This window comes from Oncorhynchus keta, chromosome 1, assembly GCF_023373465.1.
Source record: "Oncorhynchus keta strain PuntledgeMale-10-30-2019 chromosome 1, Oket_V2, whole genome shotgun sequence".
NCBI lineage: Eukaryota > Metazoa > Chordata > Actinopteri > Salmoniformes > Salmonidae > Oncorhynchus > Oncorhynchus keta.
In genome coordinates, this window is record NC_068421.1 from 95,987,274 (window position 1) to 96,003,596 (window position 16,323).

Below are 16,323 nucleotides of genomic sequence, written 5' to 3' on the forward strand. Positions count from 1 at the left end.
TGACAACACTACAACATACGTCCACAAGGGGTGAGTTAGTCTGACAACACTACAACATACATCCACAAGGGGTGAGTTAGTCAGACAACACTACAACATACGTCCACAAGGGGTGAGTTAGTCAGACAACACTACAACATACGTCCACAAGGGGTGAGTTAGTCTGACAACACTACAACATACGTCCACAAGGGGTGAGTTAGTCTGACAACGCTACAACATACGTCCACAAGGGGTGAGTTAGTCTGACAACACTACAACATACGTCCACAAGGGGTGAGTTAGTCTGACAACGCTACAACATACGTCCACAAGGGGTGAGTTAGTCTGACAACGCTACAACATACGTCCACAAGGGGTGAGTTAGTCAGACAACACTACAACATACGTCCACAAGGGGTGAGTTAGTCTGACAACGCTACAACATACGTCCACAAGGGGTGAGTTAGTCAGACAACACTACAACATACGTCCACAAGGGGTGAGTTAGTCTGACAACGCTACAACATACGTCCACAAGGGGTGAGTTAGTCAGACAACGCTATAACATACGTCCACAATGGGTGAGTTAGTCTGACAACACTACAACATACATCCACAAGGGGTGAGTTAGTCAGACAACACTACAACATACATCCACAAGGGGTGAGTTAGTCAGACAACACTATAACATACGTCCACAAGGGGTGAGTTAGTCTGACAACACTACAACATACGTCCACAAGGGGTGAGTTAGTCAGACAACACTATAACATACGTCCACAAGGGGTGAGTTAGTCTGACAACACTACAACATACATCCACAAGGGGTGAGTTAGTCAGACAACACTACAACATACGTCCACAAGGGGTGAGTTAGTCAGACAACACTACAACATACGTCCACAAGGGGTGACAACACTACAACATACGTCCACAAGGGGTGAGTTAGTCTGACAACACTACAACATACATCCACAAGGGGTGAGTTAGTCAGACAACACTATAACATACGTCCACAAGGGGTGAGTTAGTCAGACAACACTACAACATACGTCCACAAGGGGTGAGTTAGTCAGACAACACTATAACATACGTCCACAAGGGGTGAGTTAGTCAGACAACACTACAACATGCGTCCACAAGGGGTGAGTTAGTCAGACAACACTACAACATGCGTCCACAAGGGGTGAGTTAGTCAGACAACACTACAACATACGTCCACAAGGGGTGAGTTAGTCTGACAACGCTACAACATACGTCCACAAGGGGTGAGTTAGTCAGACAACGCTACAACATGCGTCCACAAGGGGTGAGTTAGTCAGACAACACTACAACATGCGTCCACAAGGGGTGACAACACTACAACATACGTCCACAAGGGGTGACAACACTACAACATACGTCCACAAGGGGTGACAACACTACAACATACGTCCACAAGGGGTGAGTTAGTCAGACAACACTACAACATACGTCCACAAGGGGTGAGTTAGTCCGACAACGCTACAACATACGTCCACAAGGGGTGAGTTAGTCAGACAACACTACAACATACGTCCACAAGGGGTGAGTTAGTCTGACAACACTACAACATACATCCACAAGGGGTGAGTTAGTCTGACAACACTACAACATACATCCACAAGGGGTGAGTTAGTCAGACAACACTACAACATACGTCCACAAGGGGTGACAACACTACAACATACGTCCACAAGGGGTGAGTTAGTCAGACAACACTACAACATACGTCCACAAGGGGTGAGTTAGTCAGACAACACCACAACATACGTCCACAAGGGGTGACAACACTACAACATACGTCCACAAGGGGTGAGTTAGTCTGACAACACTACAACATACGTCCACAAGGGGTGACAACACTACAACATACGTCCACAAGGGGTGAGTTAGTCAGACAACGCTACAACATACGTCCACAAGGGGTGAGTTAGTCTGACAACACTACAACATACGTCCACAAGGGGTGAGTTAGTCAGACAACACTACAACATACGTCCACAAGGGGTGACAACACTACAACATACGTCCACAAGGGGTGAGTTAGTCAGACAACGCTACAACATACGTCCACAAGGGGTGAGTTAGTCTGACAACACTACAACATACGTCCACAAGGGCTGAGTTAGTCAGACAACACTACAACATACGTCCACAAGGGGTGAGTTAGTCAGACAACACTACAACATACATCCACAAGGGGTGAGTTAGTCAGACAACACTATAACATACGTCCACAAGGGGTGACAACACTACAACATATGTCCACAAGGGGTGAGTTAGTCTGACAACGCTACAACATACGTCCACAAGGGGTGAGTTAGTCTGACAACACTACAACACACGTCCACAAGGGGTGACAACACTACAACATACGTCCACAAGGGGTGACAACACTACAACATACGTCCACAAGGGGTGAGTTAGTCAGACAACACTACAACATACGTCCACAAGGGGTGACAACACTACAACATACGTCCACAAGGGGTGAGTTAGTCTGACAACGCTACAACATACGTCCACAAGGGGTGAGTTAGTCCGACAACGCTACAACATACGTCCACAAGGGGTGAGTTAGTCAGACAACACTACAACATACGTCCACAAGGGGTGAGTTAGTCTGACAACACTACAACATACGTCCACAAGGGGTGAGTTAGTCAGACAACACTACAACATACGTCCACAAGGGGTGAGTTAGTCCGACAACGCTACAACATACGTCCACAAGGGGTGAGTTAGTCAGACAACACTACAACATACGTCCACAAGGGGTGAGTTAGTCTGACAACACTACAACATACGTCCACAAGGGGTGACAACACTACAACATACGTCCACAAGGGGTGAGTTAGTCAGACAACACTACAACATACGTCCACAAGGGGTGAGTTAGTCAGACAACACCACAACATACGTCCACAAGGGGTGACAACACTACAACATACGTCCACAAGGGGTGAGTTAGTCAGACAACGCTACAACATACATCCACAAGGGGTGAGTTAGTCTGACAACGCTACAACACACGTCCACAAGGGGTGAGTTAGTCTGACAACACTACAACATACATCCACAAGGGGTGAGTTAGTCAGACAACACTACAACATACGTCCACAAGGGGTGAGTTAGTCAGACAACACTATAACATACGTCCACAAGGGGTGACAACACTACAACATACGTCCACAAGGGGTGAGTTAGTCAGACAACGCTACAACATACGTCCACAAGGGGTGAGTTAGTCTGACAACACTACAACATACGTCCACAAGGGGTGAGTTAGTCTGACAACGCTACAACATACGTCCACAAGGGGTGAGTTAGTCTGACAACACTACAACATACATCCACAAGGGGTGAGTTAGTCTGACAACACTACAACATACATCCACAAGGGGTGAGTTAGTCAGACAACACTACAACATACGTCCACAAGGGGTGAGTTAGTCAGACAACGCTACAACATACGTCCACAAGGGGTGAGTTAGTCTGACAACGCTACAACATATGTCCACAAGGGGTGAGTTAGTCTGACAACGCTACAACACACGTCCACAAGGGGTGAGTTAGTCTGACAACACTACAACATACGTCCACAAGGGGTGAGTTAGTCTGACAACACTACAACATACGTCCACAAGGGGTGAGTTAGTCTGACAACGCTACAACATACGTCCACAAGGGGTGAGTTAGTCAGACAACACTATAACATACGTCCACAAGGGGTGAGTTAGTCTGACAACACTACAACATACATCCACAAGGGGTGAGTTAGTCAGACAACACTACAACATACGTCCACAAGGGGTGACAACACTACAACATACGTCCACAAGGGGTGAGTTAGTCTGACAACACTACAACATACATCCACAAGGGGTGAGTTAGTCAGACAACACTATAACATACGTCCACAAGGGGTGAGTTAGTCAGACAACACTACAACATACGTCCACAAGGGGTGAGTTAGTCAGACAACACTATAACATACGTCCACAAGGGGTGACAACACTACAACATATGTCCACAAGGGGTGAGTTAGTCTGACAACGCTACAACACACGTCCACAAGGGGTGAGTTAGTCTGACAACACTACAACACACGTCCACAAGGGGTGACAACACTACAACATACGTCCACAAGGGGTGACAACACTACAACATACGTCCACAAGGGGTGAGTTAGTCCGACAACGCTACAACATACGTCCACAAGGGGTGAGTTAGTCAGACAACACTACAACATACGTCCACAAGGGGTGAGTTAGTCTGACAACACTACAACATACGTCCACAAGGGGTGACAACACTACAACATACGTCCACAAGGGGTGAGTTAGTCAGACAACACTACAACATACGTCCACAAGGGGTGAGTTAGTCAGACAACACCACAACATACGTCCACAAGGGGTGACAACACTACAACATACGTCCACAAGGGGTGAGTTAGTCTGACAACGCTACAACATACGTCCACAAGGGGTGAGTTAGTCAGACAACACTACAACATACGTCCACAAGGGGTGACAACACTACAACATACATCCACAAGGGGTGAGTTAGTCAGACAACACTATAACATACGTCCACAAGGGGTGAGTTAGTCTGACAACGCTACAACACACGTCCACAAGGGGTGAGTTAGTCTGACAACACTACAACATACATCCACAAGGGGTGAGTTAGTCTGACAACACTACAACATACATCCACAAGGGGTGAGTTAGTCTGACAACACTACAACATACATCCACAAGGGGTGAGTTAGTCAGACAACACTACAACATACGTCCACAAGGGGTGACAACACTACAACATACGTCCACAAGGGGTGAGTTAGTCAGACAACGCTACAACATACGTCCACAAGGGGTGAGTTAGTCTGACAACGCTACAACATACGTCCACAAGGGGTGAGTTAGTCAGACAACGCTACAACATACGTCCACAAGGGGTGAGTTAGTCTGACAACACTACAACATACGTCCACAAGGGGTGAGTTAGTCAGACAACACTACAACATACGTCCACAAGGGGTGAGTTAGTCTGACAACACTACAACATACGTCCACAAGGGGTGAGTTAGTCTGACAACACTACAACATACGTCCACAAGGGGTGAGTTAGTCAGACAACACTACAACATACGTCCACAAGGGGTGAGTTAGTCAGACAACACTACAACATACATCCACAAGGGGTGACAACACTACAACATACGTCCACAAGGGGTGAGTTAGTCAGACAACACTACAACATACGTCCACAAGGGGTGACAACACTACAACATACGTCCACAAGGGGTGAGTTAGTCTGACAACGCTACAACATACGTCCACAAGGGGTGAGTTAGTCAGACAACACTACAACATACGTCCACAAGGGGTGAGTTAGTCAGACAACACTACAACATACGTCCACAAGGGCTGAGTTAGTCAGACAACACTACAACATACGTCCACAAGGGGTGAGTTAGTCAGACAACACTACAACATACGTCCACAAGGGGTGAGTTAGCCTGACAACACTACAACATACGTCCACAAGGGGTGAGTTAGTCAGACAACACTACAACATACGTCCACAAGGGGTGACAACACTACAACATACGTCCACAAGGGGTGAGTTAGTCAGACAACACTACAACATACATCCACAAGGGGTGAGTTAGTCAGACAACACTACAACATACGTCCACAAGGGGTGAGTTAGTCTGACAACACTACAACATACGTCCACAAGGGGTGAGTTAGTCAGACAACACTACAACATACGTCCACAAGGGGTGAGTTAGTCAGACAACACTACAACATACGTCCACAAGGGGTGAGTTAGTCTGACAACACTACAACATACATCCACAAGGGGTTAGTTAGTCTGACAACACTACAACATACATCCACAAGGGGTGAGTTAGTCTGACAACGCTACAACACACGTCCACAAGGGGTGACAACACTACAACATACGTCCACAAGGGGTGACAACACTACAACATACGTCCACAAGGGGTGAGTTAGTCAGACAACGCTACAACATACGTCCACAAGGGGTGAGTTAGTCTGACAACGCTACAACATATGTCCACAAGGGGTGAGTTAGTCTGACAACGCTACAACACACGTCCACAAGGGGTGAGTTAGTCTGACAACACTACAACATACGTCCACAAGGGGTGAGTTAGTCAGACAACACTACAACATACGTCCACAAGGGGTGAGTTAGTCTGACAACACTACAACATACGTCCACAAGGGGTGACAACACTACAACATACGTCCACAAGGGGTGAGTTAGTCTGACAACACTACAACATACATCCACAAGGGGTGAGTTAGTCAGACAACACTATAACATACGTCCACAAGGGGTGAGTTAGTCAGACAACACTATAACATACGTCCACAAGGGGTGAGTTAGTCAGACAACACTATAACATACGTCCACAAGGGGTGACAACACTACAACATATGTCCACAAGGGGTGAGTTAGTCTGACAACGCTACAACACACGTCCACAAGGGGTGAGTTAGTCTGACAACACTACAACACACGTCCACAAGGGGTGACAACACTACAACATACGTCCACAAGGGGTGACAACACTACAACATACGTCCACAAGGGGTGAGTTAGTCTGACAACGCTACAACATACGTCCACAAGGGGTGAGTTAGTCAGACAACACTACAACATACGTCCACAAGGGGTGACAACACTACAACATACGTCCACAAGGGGTGAGTTAGTCTGACAACACTACAACATACGTCCACAAGGGGTGACAACACTACAACATACGTCCACAAGGGGTGAGTTAGTCAGACAACACTACAACATACGTCCACAAGGGGTGAGTTAGTCAGACAACACTACAACATACGTCCACAAGGGGTGAGTTAGTCAGACAACACCACAACATACGTCCACAAGGGGTGAGTTAGTCTGACAACACTACAACATACGTCCACAAGGGGTGAGTTAGTCTGACAACACTACAACATACGTCCACAAGGGGTGACAACACTACAACATACGTCCACAAGGGGTGAGTTAGTCTGACAACACTACAACATACGTCCACAAGGGGTGAGTTAGTCTGACAACGCTACAACATACGTCCACAAGGGGTGAGTTAGTCAGACAACACTACAACATACGTCCACAAGGGGTGACAACACTACAACATACATCCACAAGGGGTGAGTTAGTCAGACAACACTATAACATACGTCCACAAGGGGTGAGTTAGTCTGACAACGCTACAACACACGTCCACAAGGGGTGAGTTAGTCTGACAACACTACAACATACATCCACAAGGGGTGAGTTAGTCTGACAACACTACAACATACGTCCACAAGGGGTGAGTTAGTCTGACAACACTACAACATACGTCCACAAGGGGTGAGTTAGTCTGACAACGCTACAACATACGTCCACAAGGGGTGAGTTAGTCTGACAACACTACAACATACATCCACAAGGGGTGAGTTAGTCTGACAACACTACAACATACATCCACAAGGGGTGAGTTAGTCAGACAACACTACAACATACGTCCACAAGGGGTGACAACACTACAACATACGTCCACAAGGGGTGAGTTAGTCAGACAACGCTACAACATACGTCCACAAGGGGTGAGTTAGTCTGACAACGCTACAACATACGTCCACAAGGGGTGAGTTAGTCAGACAACGCTACAACATACGTCCACAAGGGGTGAGTTAGTCTGACAACACTACAACATACGTCCACAAGGGGTGAGTTAGTCAGACAACACTACAACATACGTCCACAAGGGGTGAGTTAGTCTGACAACACTACAACATACGTCCACAAGGGGTGAGTTAGTCAGACAACACTACAACATACGTCCACAAGGGGTGAGTTAGTCAGACAACACTACAACATACATCCACAAGGGGTGACAACACTACAACATACGTCCACAAGGGGTGAGTTAGTCAGACAACACTACAACATACGTCCACAAGGGGTGACAACACTACAACATACGTCCACAAGGGGTGAGTTAGTCTGACAACGCTACAACATACGTCCACAAGGGGTGAGTTAGTCAGACAACACTACAACATACGTCCACAAGGGCTGAGTTAGTCAGACAACACTACAACATACGTCCACAAGGGGTGAGTTAGTCAGACAACACTACAACATACGTCCACAAGGGGTGACAACACTACAACATACGTCCACAAGGGGTGAGTTAGCCTGACAACACTACAACATACGTCCACAAGGGGTGAGTTAGTCAGACAACACTACAACATACGTCCACAAGGGGTGAGTTAGTCAGACAACACTACAACATACGTCCACAAGGGGTGAGTTAGTCTGACAACACTACAACATACGTCCACAAGGGGTGAGTTAGTCAGACAACACTACAACATACGTCCACAAGGGGTGAGTTAGTCTGACAACACTACAACATACGTCCACAAGGGGTGAGTTAGTCAGACAACACTACAACATACGTCCACAAGGGGTGAGTTAGTCTGACAACACTACAACATACATCCACAAGGGGTGAGTTAGTCTGACAACGCTACAACATACGTCCACAAGGGGTGAGTTAGTCTGACAACGCTACAACATACGTCCACAAGGGGTGAGTTAGTCTGACAACACTACACCAGACGTTCTGTGTGCCCAGCCAGTTGCCAATGCCTCTCGGTGTATTCAGGTTGTTGCAGCTCCAGTGGAAGCAGGACTTGGACCTCGGCCTGGACCTCATCAGCAAGGCCATCGAGATTGACAACAAATGTGACTTTGCCTACGAAACCATGGGAACTATCGAAGTTCAAAGGTTAGTTGAATACTTTTAAAATATTGTCCAGTAATAAACACTTAACACACTTTGGAGTTTGGTTTAAAAGGCATGAAATAACTGATGTTTCGGTTTATATGCTGATACACATTAAATGTGAAGTCATACAATATACACTGGGTGGACAAAACATTACACTGACCAGGTGAAAGCTATGATCCCTTATTGATGTAACTTATTAAATCCACTTCAATCAGTGTAGATGAAGGGGAGGAGACATGTAGATGAAGGGGAGGAGACATGTAGATGAAGGGGAGGAGGCATGTAGATGAAGGGGAGGAGGCATGTAGATGAAGGGGAGGAGACATGTAGAGGAAGGGGAGGAGACATGTAGAGGAAGGGGAGGAGACATGTAGAGGAAGGGGAGGAGACATGTAGAGGAAGGGGAGGAGACATGTAGAGGAAGGGGAGGAGACATGTAGATGAAGGGGAGGAGACATGTAGACGAAGGGGAGGGGACATGTAGACGAAGGGGAGGAGACATGTAGACGAAGGGGAGGAGACATGTAGACGAAGGGGAGGAGACATGTAGACGAAGGGGAGGAGACATGTAGACGAAGGGGAGGAGGGACGAAGGGGAGGAGACATGTAGACGAAGGGGAGGAGACATGTAGACGAAGGGGAGGAGACATGTAGACGAAGGGGAGGAGACATGTAGACGAAGGGGAGGAGACATGTAGACGAAGGGGAGGAGACATGTAGATGAAGGGGAGGAGACATGTAGATGAAGGGGAGGAGACATGTAGATGAAGGGGAGGAGACATGTAGATGAAGGGGAGGAGACATGTAGATGAAGGGGAGGAGACATGTAGATGAAGGGGAGGAGACATGTAGATGAAGGGGAGGAGACATGTAGATGAAGGGGAGGAGACATGTAGATGAAGGGGAGGAGACATGTAGATGAAGGGGAGGGGACATGTAGATGAAGGGGAGGGGACATGTAGATGAAGGGGAGGGGACATGTAGATGAAGGGGAGGAGACGGGTTAAAGAAGGATTTTTAAGCCTTGAGACATAGATTGTGTATGTGTGTCATTCAGATGGTGAATGGGCAAAGCATAAGTGCCTTTGAATGGGGTATTTTAGTAGGTGCCAGGCGCACCGGTTTGTGTCAAGAACTGCAACGCTGCTGGGTTTTTCACGCAAAACAGTTTCCTGTGTGTTGCAACAATGGTCCACCACCCAAAGGACATCCAGCCAACTTGACACAACTGTGGGAAGCATTGGAGTCGACATGTTCCCAGCATCTCTGTGGAACGTTTTCACCTTGTAGAGTCCATGGCCCTGATGAATGGAGGCTGTTCTGAGGGCAGAGGGGGGTGCAAATCATTTAGAAAGGTGTTCTTAATGTTTTGTCCACAGTGTACAAAACACGTTAAAATAATAATTTATTAACATCCCTCTCTCCCTCCCAGGGGCAACCTGGACAAGGCAATAGACATGTTCAACAAGGCCATCAACCTGGCCAAGTCCGAGATGGAGATGGCCCACCTCTACTCACTGTGTGACGCAGCATATGCCCAGACTGAGGTAGCCAGGAAGTATGGGCTGAAGCCACCCACACTGTAACTACCCTGTCACATGACCCAAGACCCTCCCACTCTCCACTGCTGAACCTGATTGTATTATAACTGCAGATGTTTCGGTCATTTGGTTTTGTAGACATACTGGATAAATAAAAAAGAGAAACTTGATCTGTGACCAAATATCAGCATTTCCCAAACTCTGTCCGGGGGGGGGGGCAGCAGAGTTTGGGAAACGCTGCACTACATGATCATGTTTACATCACTTTGAATCGAGCTTGTAACAAATGAGAGGCTTTACTGTTCACAACCAAGGCCAGAACCCAAACATCTGGTAATTAATGGTCTTAACCCACACACCCCTCTTCCTCAAGGCCCTTGGTTTGACCCACACACCCCTCTGTTTCTTGGTACTTAGTTTAGCCCAGATCACCAACCCTTATGATCCTTCCTGTACCTCACTGTCTGGTCTGTTATCAGAAACATGTGAATGGCCATGTGAAAACAGGTATCTACCCAGAAATGATTCAACCTTCTAAAATCAAAAGGGAGATTCTTTCAATAGACTTCTCATTGACTAATCCATATTTGGAAGTATTTAAGATGATTAACGTTGTATGTTGCCTGCACACTGAGAACGGAATAGAGTTCCAATGGACTGTTCATGTGTTTGTTACTGTTCTCTTCCACGTTTCTGTCCAGACACTTCCATGTCCTCAAGATGATGTAACATTATCGAATGGAAAATTAAATTAATGATTAAAATGTTAGTCAAATGTGTGTGTATAATGATGGATGTCTGTGTTTGGTGTAATGCTGGAGTTGACGATGTGTGGGATAAAGGTCCTAAAGTAGTGTGGGATAAGGGTCCTAAAGTAGTGTGGGATAAGGGTCCTAAAGTAGTGTGGGATAAGGGTCCTAAAGTAGTGTGGGATAAGGGTCCTAAAGTAGTGTGGGATAAGGGTCCTAAAGTAGTGTGGGATAAGGGTGGAGTTGGGGTCCTAAAGTAGTGTTTAATTTGAGGGGATTGCCTGTTTTTTTTCTATATTCCGTACAGCATGTGATATTTCTCTAAGTAAATGTTGATGCTGAAGTCATCTGGCCATGTTGGAAATGCTGACGTGAACATTTAGACCTGAAATTATTCATGTCCTGATTCAGATTCTCAATGTACCGCTTTTATTTTTATGTGGTTGTTTCCCCAACTTATAGATTCAGAAAATGTCAGAAGGGACAATTATTTTAAATATGTTTTCATGCTGTCGTAATTTGCAGAGGGCAGGTATGCCACATCATATGTAGTGGATCTGTGGATGTTTGAGGCAGTGCTACAGAATAAAACATGTGACTATGTTGGGAAACAATACTGACATTCTTCCCACACAGAGATGTAATCATGACCAAAGTCAGAGAGAGGACATGGGAAAATAAAGATGGAACTTGAATCCTTGGTAACATATCATTCTTATATAGTTGTTTATTTTCCTTTTCCCCTTTTTGAATAAAGGGTGAATTTAAAATCTACCGAAACAATGTGAATATATACACTGGGTATATAAAACATGAACACCTGCTCTTTCCACAACACAGACTGACCAGGTGAATCCAGGTGAAAGCTAGGATCCCTTATTGAAGTCACTTTGTTAAATCCACTTCAATCAGTGTAGATGAAGGGGAGGAGACGGGTTAAAGAAGGATTTTTAAACCTTGAGAGGGTTGAAATATGGGTTACCTTAACCCTAACCATCTCCCTTAATTTAACCGTTAAAATGTTCAACTTCAATGGGTTGACATCAGAGTTAGGATGAATGGGTTGACATCAGAGTTAGGACGAATGGGTTGACATCAGAGTTAGGACGAATGGGTTGACATCAGAGTTAGGATGAATGGGTTGACATCAGAGTTAGGATGAATGGGTTGACATCAGAGTTAGGATGAATGGGTTGACATCAGAGTTAGGATGAATGGGTTGACATCAGAGTTAGGATGAATGGGTTGACATCAGAGTTAGGATGAATGGGTTGACATCAGAGTTAGGATGAATGGGTTGACATCAGAGTTAGGATGACACAAGGATCCCGTTGAGACTTTTACCTGAGGACACGCCCCTTTTGGGTTTCAAATTAAAAGCATTACTGATTTTCACCAACTGTTTATAGGTACTTACCGTGTATTAATAAAATAATAGAATTGATTGTAAATGCAAAACAAACGTACATGTCAGAGTGCCAGCTACATTCAAACTGTGTACATGAACTCCCGGCGCCGACAGAGATGGCCGTCTCGCTTCGCGTTCCTAGGAAACTGTGTACATGAACTCCCGGCGCCGACAGAGATGGCCGCCTCGCTTCGCGTTCCTAGGAAACTGTGTACATGAACTCCCGGCGCCGACAGAGATGGCTGCCTCGCTTCGCGTTCCTAGGAAACTGTGTACATGAACTCCCGGCGCCGAGAGAGATGGCCGCCTCGCTTCGCGTTCCTAGGAAACTGTGTACATGAACTCCCGGCGCCGACAGAGATGGCCGCCTCGCTTCGCGTTCCTAGGAAACTGTGTACATGAACTCCCGGCGCCGACAGAGATGGCCGCCTCGCTTCGCGTTCCTAGGAAACTGTACATGAACTCCCGGCACCAAGAGAGATGGCCGCCTCGCTTCGCGTTCCTAGGAAACTGTACATGAACTCCCGGCGCCGACAGAGATGGCCGCCTCGCTTCGCGTTCCTAGGAAACCAGAGATGGCCGCCTCGCTTCGCGTTCCTAGGAAACCAGAGATGGCCGCCTCGCTTCGCGTTCCTAGGAAACCAGAGATGGCCGCCTCGCTTCGCGTTCTTAGGAAACCAGAGATGGCCGCCTCGCTTCGCGTTCTTAGGAAGCAAGAGATGGCCGCCTCGCTTCGCGTTCTTAGGAAACCAGAGATGGCCGCCTCGCTTCGCGTTCTTAGGAAACCAGAGATGGCCGCCTCGCTTCGCGTTCCTAGGAAACCAGAGATGGCCGCCTCGCTTCGCGTTCCTAGGAAACCAGAGATGGCCGCCTCGCTTCGCGTTCCTAGGAAACCAGAAATGGCCGCCTCGCTTCGCGTTCCTAGGAAACCAGAGATGGCCGCCTCGCTTCGCGTTCCTAGGAAACCAGAGATGGCCGCCTCGCTTCGCGTTCCTAGGAAACCAGAGATGGCCGCCTCGCTTCGCGTTCTTAGGAAACCAGAGATGGCCGCCTCGCATTGCGTTCTTAGGAAACCAGAGATGGCCGCCTCGCTTCGCGTTCTTAGGAAACCAGAGATGGCCGCCTCGCTTCGCGTTCTTAGGAAACCAGAGATGGCCGCCTCGCTTCGCGTTCCTAGGAAACCAGAGATGGCCGCCTCGCTTCGCGTTCCTAGGAAACCAGAGATGGCCGCCTCGCTTCGCGTTCCTAGGAAACCAGAGATGGCCGCCTCGCTTCGCGTTCTTAGGAAACCAGAGATGGCCGCCTCGCTTCGCGTTCCTAGGAAACCAGAGATGGCCGCCTCGCTTCGCGTTCCTAGGAAACCAGAGATGGCCGCCTCGCTTCGCGTTCTTAGGAAACCAGAGATGGCCACCTCGCTTCGCGTTCCTAGGAAACCAGAGATGGCCGCCTCGCTTCGCGTTCCTAGGAAACCAGAGATGGCCGCCTCGCTTCGCGTTTTAGGAAACCAGATTTGGCCGCCTCGCTTCGCCTTCCTAGGAAACCAGAGATGGCCTCCTCGCTTCGCGTTCCTAGGAAACCAGAGATGGCCGCCTCGCTTCGCGTTCCTAGGAAACCAGAGATGGCCGCCTCGCTTCGCGTTCTTAGGAAACCAGAGATGGCTGCCTCGCTTCGCGTTCTTAGGAAACCAGAGATGGCCGCCTTGCTTCGCGTTCCTAGGAAACCAGAGATGGCCGCCTCGCTTCACGTTCTTAGGAAACCAGAGATGGCCGCCTCGCTTCGCGTTCCTAGGAAACCAGAGATGGCCGCCTCGCTTCGCGTTCCTAGGAAACCAGAGATGGCCGCCTCGCTTCGCGTTCTTAGGAAACCAGAGATGGCCGCCTCGCTTCGCGTTCCTAGGAAACCAGAGATGGCCGCCTCGCTTCGCGTTCTTAGGAAACCAGAGATGGCCGCCTCGCTTCGCGTTCCTAGGAAACTGTGCCGGTTTTTGTTGTTATTTCTAACAAATTCTTAGGTTAGATTACTTGTTAGTTTGATTACTTGTTAGTTTGATTACTTGTTAGTTTGATTACTTGTTAGTTAGATTACTTGTTAGTTAGATTACTTGTTAGCTAGATTACTTGTTAGTTAGATTACTTGTTAGTTTGATTACTTGTTAGTTTGATTACCCTCCAATCTGCATTAGTTTGATCACCTTGTTAGTTTGATTCACCTTGTTAGTTCTGATTACTACCAGTTTGTTGAGATCCACTCTGTTAGCTACACTACCAGTCACCTTGTTGACCCCTTAGATCACCTTGTTGAGTTTGATTACTTGTTAGTTTGATTACTTGTTAGTTTGATTACTTGTTAGTTTGATTACTTGTTGGATATTACTGCAATGGTCGGAACTAGAAGCACAAGCATTTTGCTACACTCACATTAACATCTGCTAACCATGTGTATGTGACAAATAAAATGTTATTTAATTTGAGAAGGTGGTAGCTGCCCTAACCCGTTCAGATGCTAACTATCCGTCTGCATAAAATGATTACAGACCTGTCACTCTGACCTCTCTTAATTAAATCCCTTGAAAAGATCAAGGCATACATCAACACTACCAGTCACCTTGTTGACCCCCTCCAATCTGCATACATCATCAACACTACCAGTCACCTTGTTGACCCCTTCCAATCTGCATACATCATCAACACTACCAGTCACCTTGTTGACCCCCTCCAATCTGCATACATCCTCAACACCACCCGTCACCTTGTTGACCCCCTCCAATCTGCATACATCATCAACACTACCAGTCACCTTGTTGACCCCCTCCAATCTGCATACATCATCAACACTACCAGTCACCTTGTTGACCCCCTCCAATCTGCATACATCATCAACACCACCAGTCACCTTGTTGACCCCCTCCAATCTGCATACATCATCAACACCACCAGTCACCTTGTTGACCCCCTCCAATCTGCATACATCATCAACACCACCAGTCACCTTGTTGACCCCCTCCAATCTGCATACATCAACACTACCAGTCACCTTGTTGACCCCCTCCAATCTGCATACATCCTCAACACTACCAGTCACCTTGTTGACCCCCTCCAATCTGCATACATCCTCAACACTACCAGTCACCTTGTTGACCCCCTCCAATCTGCATACATCATCAACACCACCAGTCACCTTGTTGACCCCCTCCAATCTGCATACATCATCAACACCACCAGTCACCTTGTTGACCCCCTCCAATCTGCATACATCATCAACACTAGTCACCTTGTTGACCCCCTCCAATCTGCATACCGGTCAGAGAGAGAGAGACAGATGATGCCATCCTTTCGCTCTTACATCTGGTGTACATGCATTTGTAGGGCAGTAAAACCCACGTGTGTATCATGTTTGCAGATTTCTCCTCGGCTTCTAACACAATCAATCCATTGGTCCTCGTGGACAGACTGAGGAGACACGGATCACCAACTTCCTAACTGATAGGCCTCAGTAGTTAGGAGTTGGCAACACACTCTCTGAGGTGGGCACTGCTTCAGTTGGAACCCCACAGGGCAGTGTTCTTTCACCAATACTATACTTACTGTATACAGATAGCTGCCAGAGCCGGTTCCCAGGGAATATATGTAATATTAGATGGGATGACTCACACCAGACAGTAAAATCATTCAGAGCTGGTCCGTGCTCCACCTGATCAAATATGCTGACCATACTGCTTTGGTCAGTCTTCTCGAAGGGGATGAGATGGAGCACGGACCGGCTCTGAATGATTTT

The 16,323-nt window shown here is 47.2% G+C and overlaps 1 protein-coding gene across 1 annotated transcript in view; it reads left to right on the top strand.

Moving 5' to 3' along the window:
• LOC118378571 (mitochondrial import receptor subunit TOM70-like) overlaps positions 1-11,836 on the top strand; it is a 46,497-nt gene extending 34,661 nt beyond the window's left edge. The window contains exons 11-12 of the mRNA XM_052467510.1: positions 8,726-8,848; positions 10,284-11,836. Of these exons, the coding sequence (XP_052323470.1) occupies positions 8,726-8,848; positions 10,284-10,437 (277 nt within the window). The 3' untranslated portion in view covers positions 10,438-11,836. The remainder of the gene's footprint in view (positions 1-8,725; positions 8,849-10,283) is intronic.
• Positions 11,837-16,323: the final 4,487 nt, after the last annotated feature.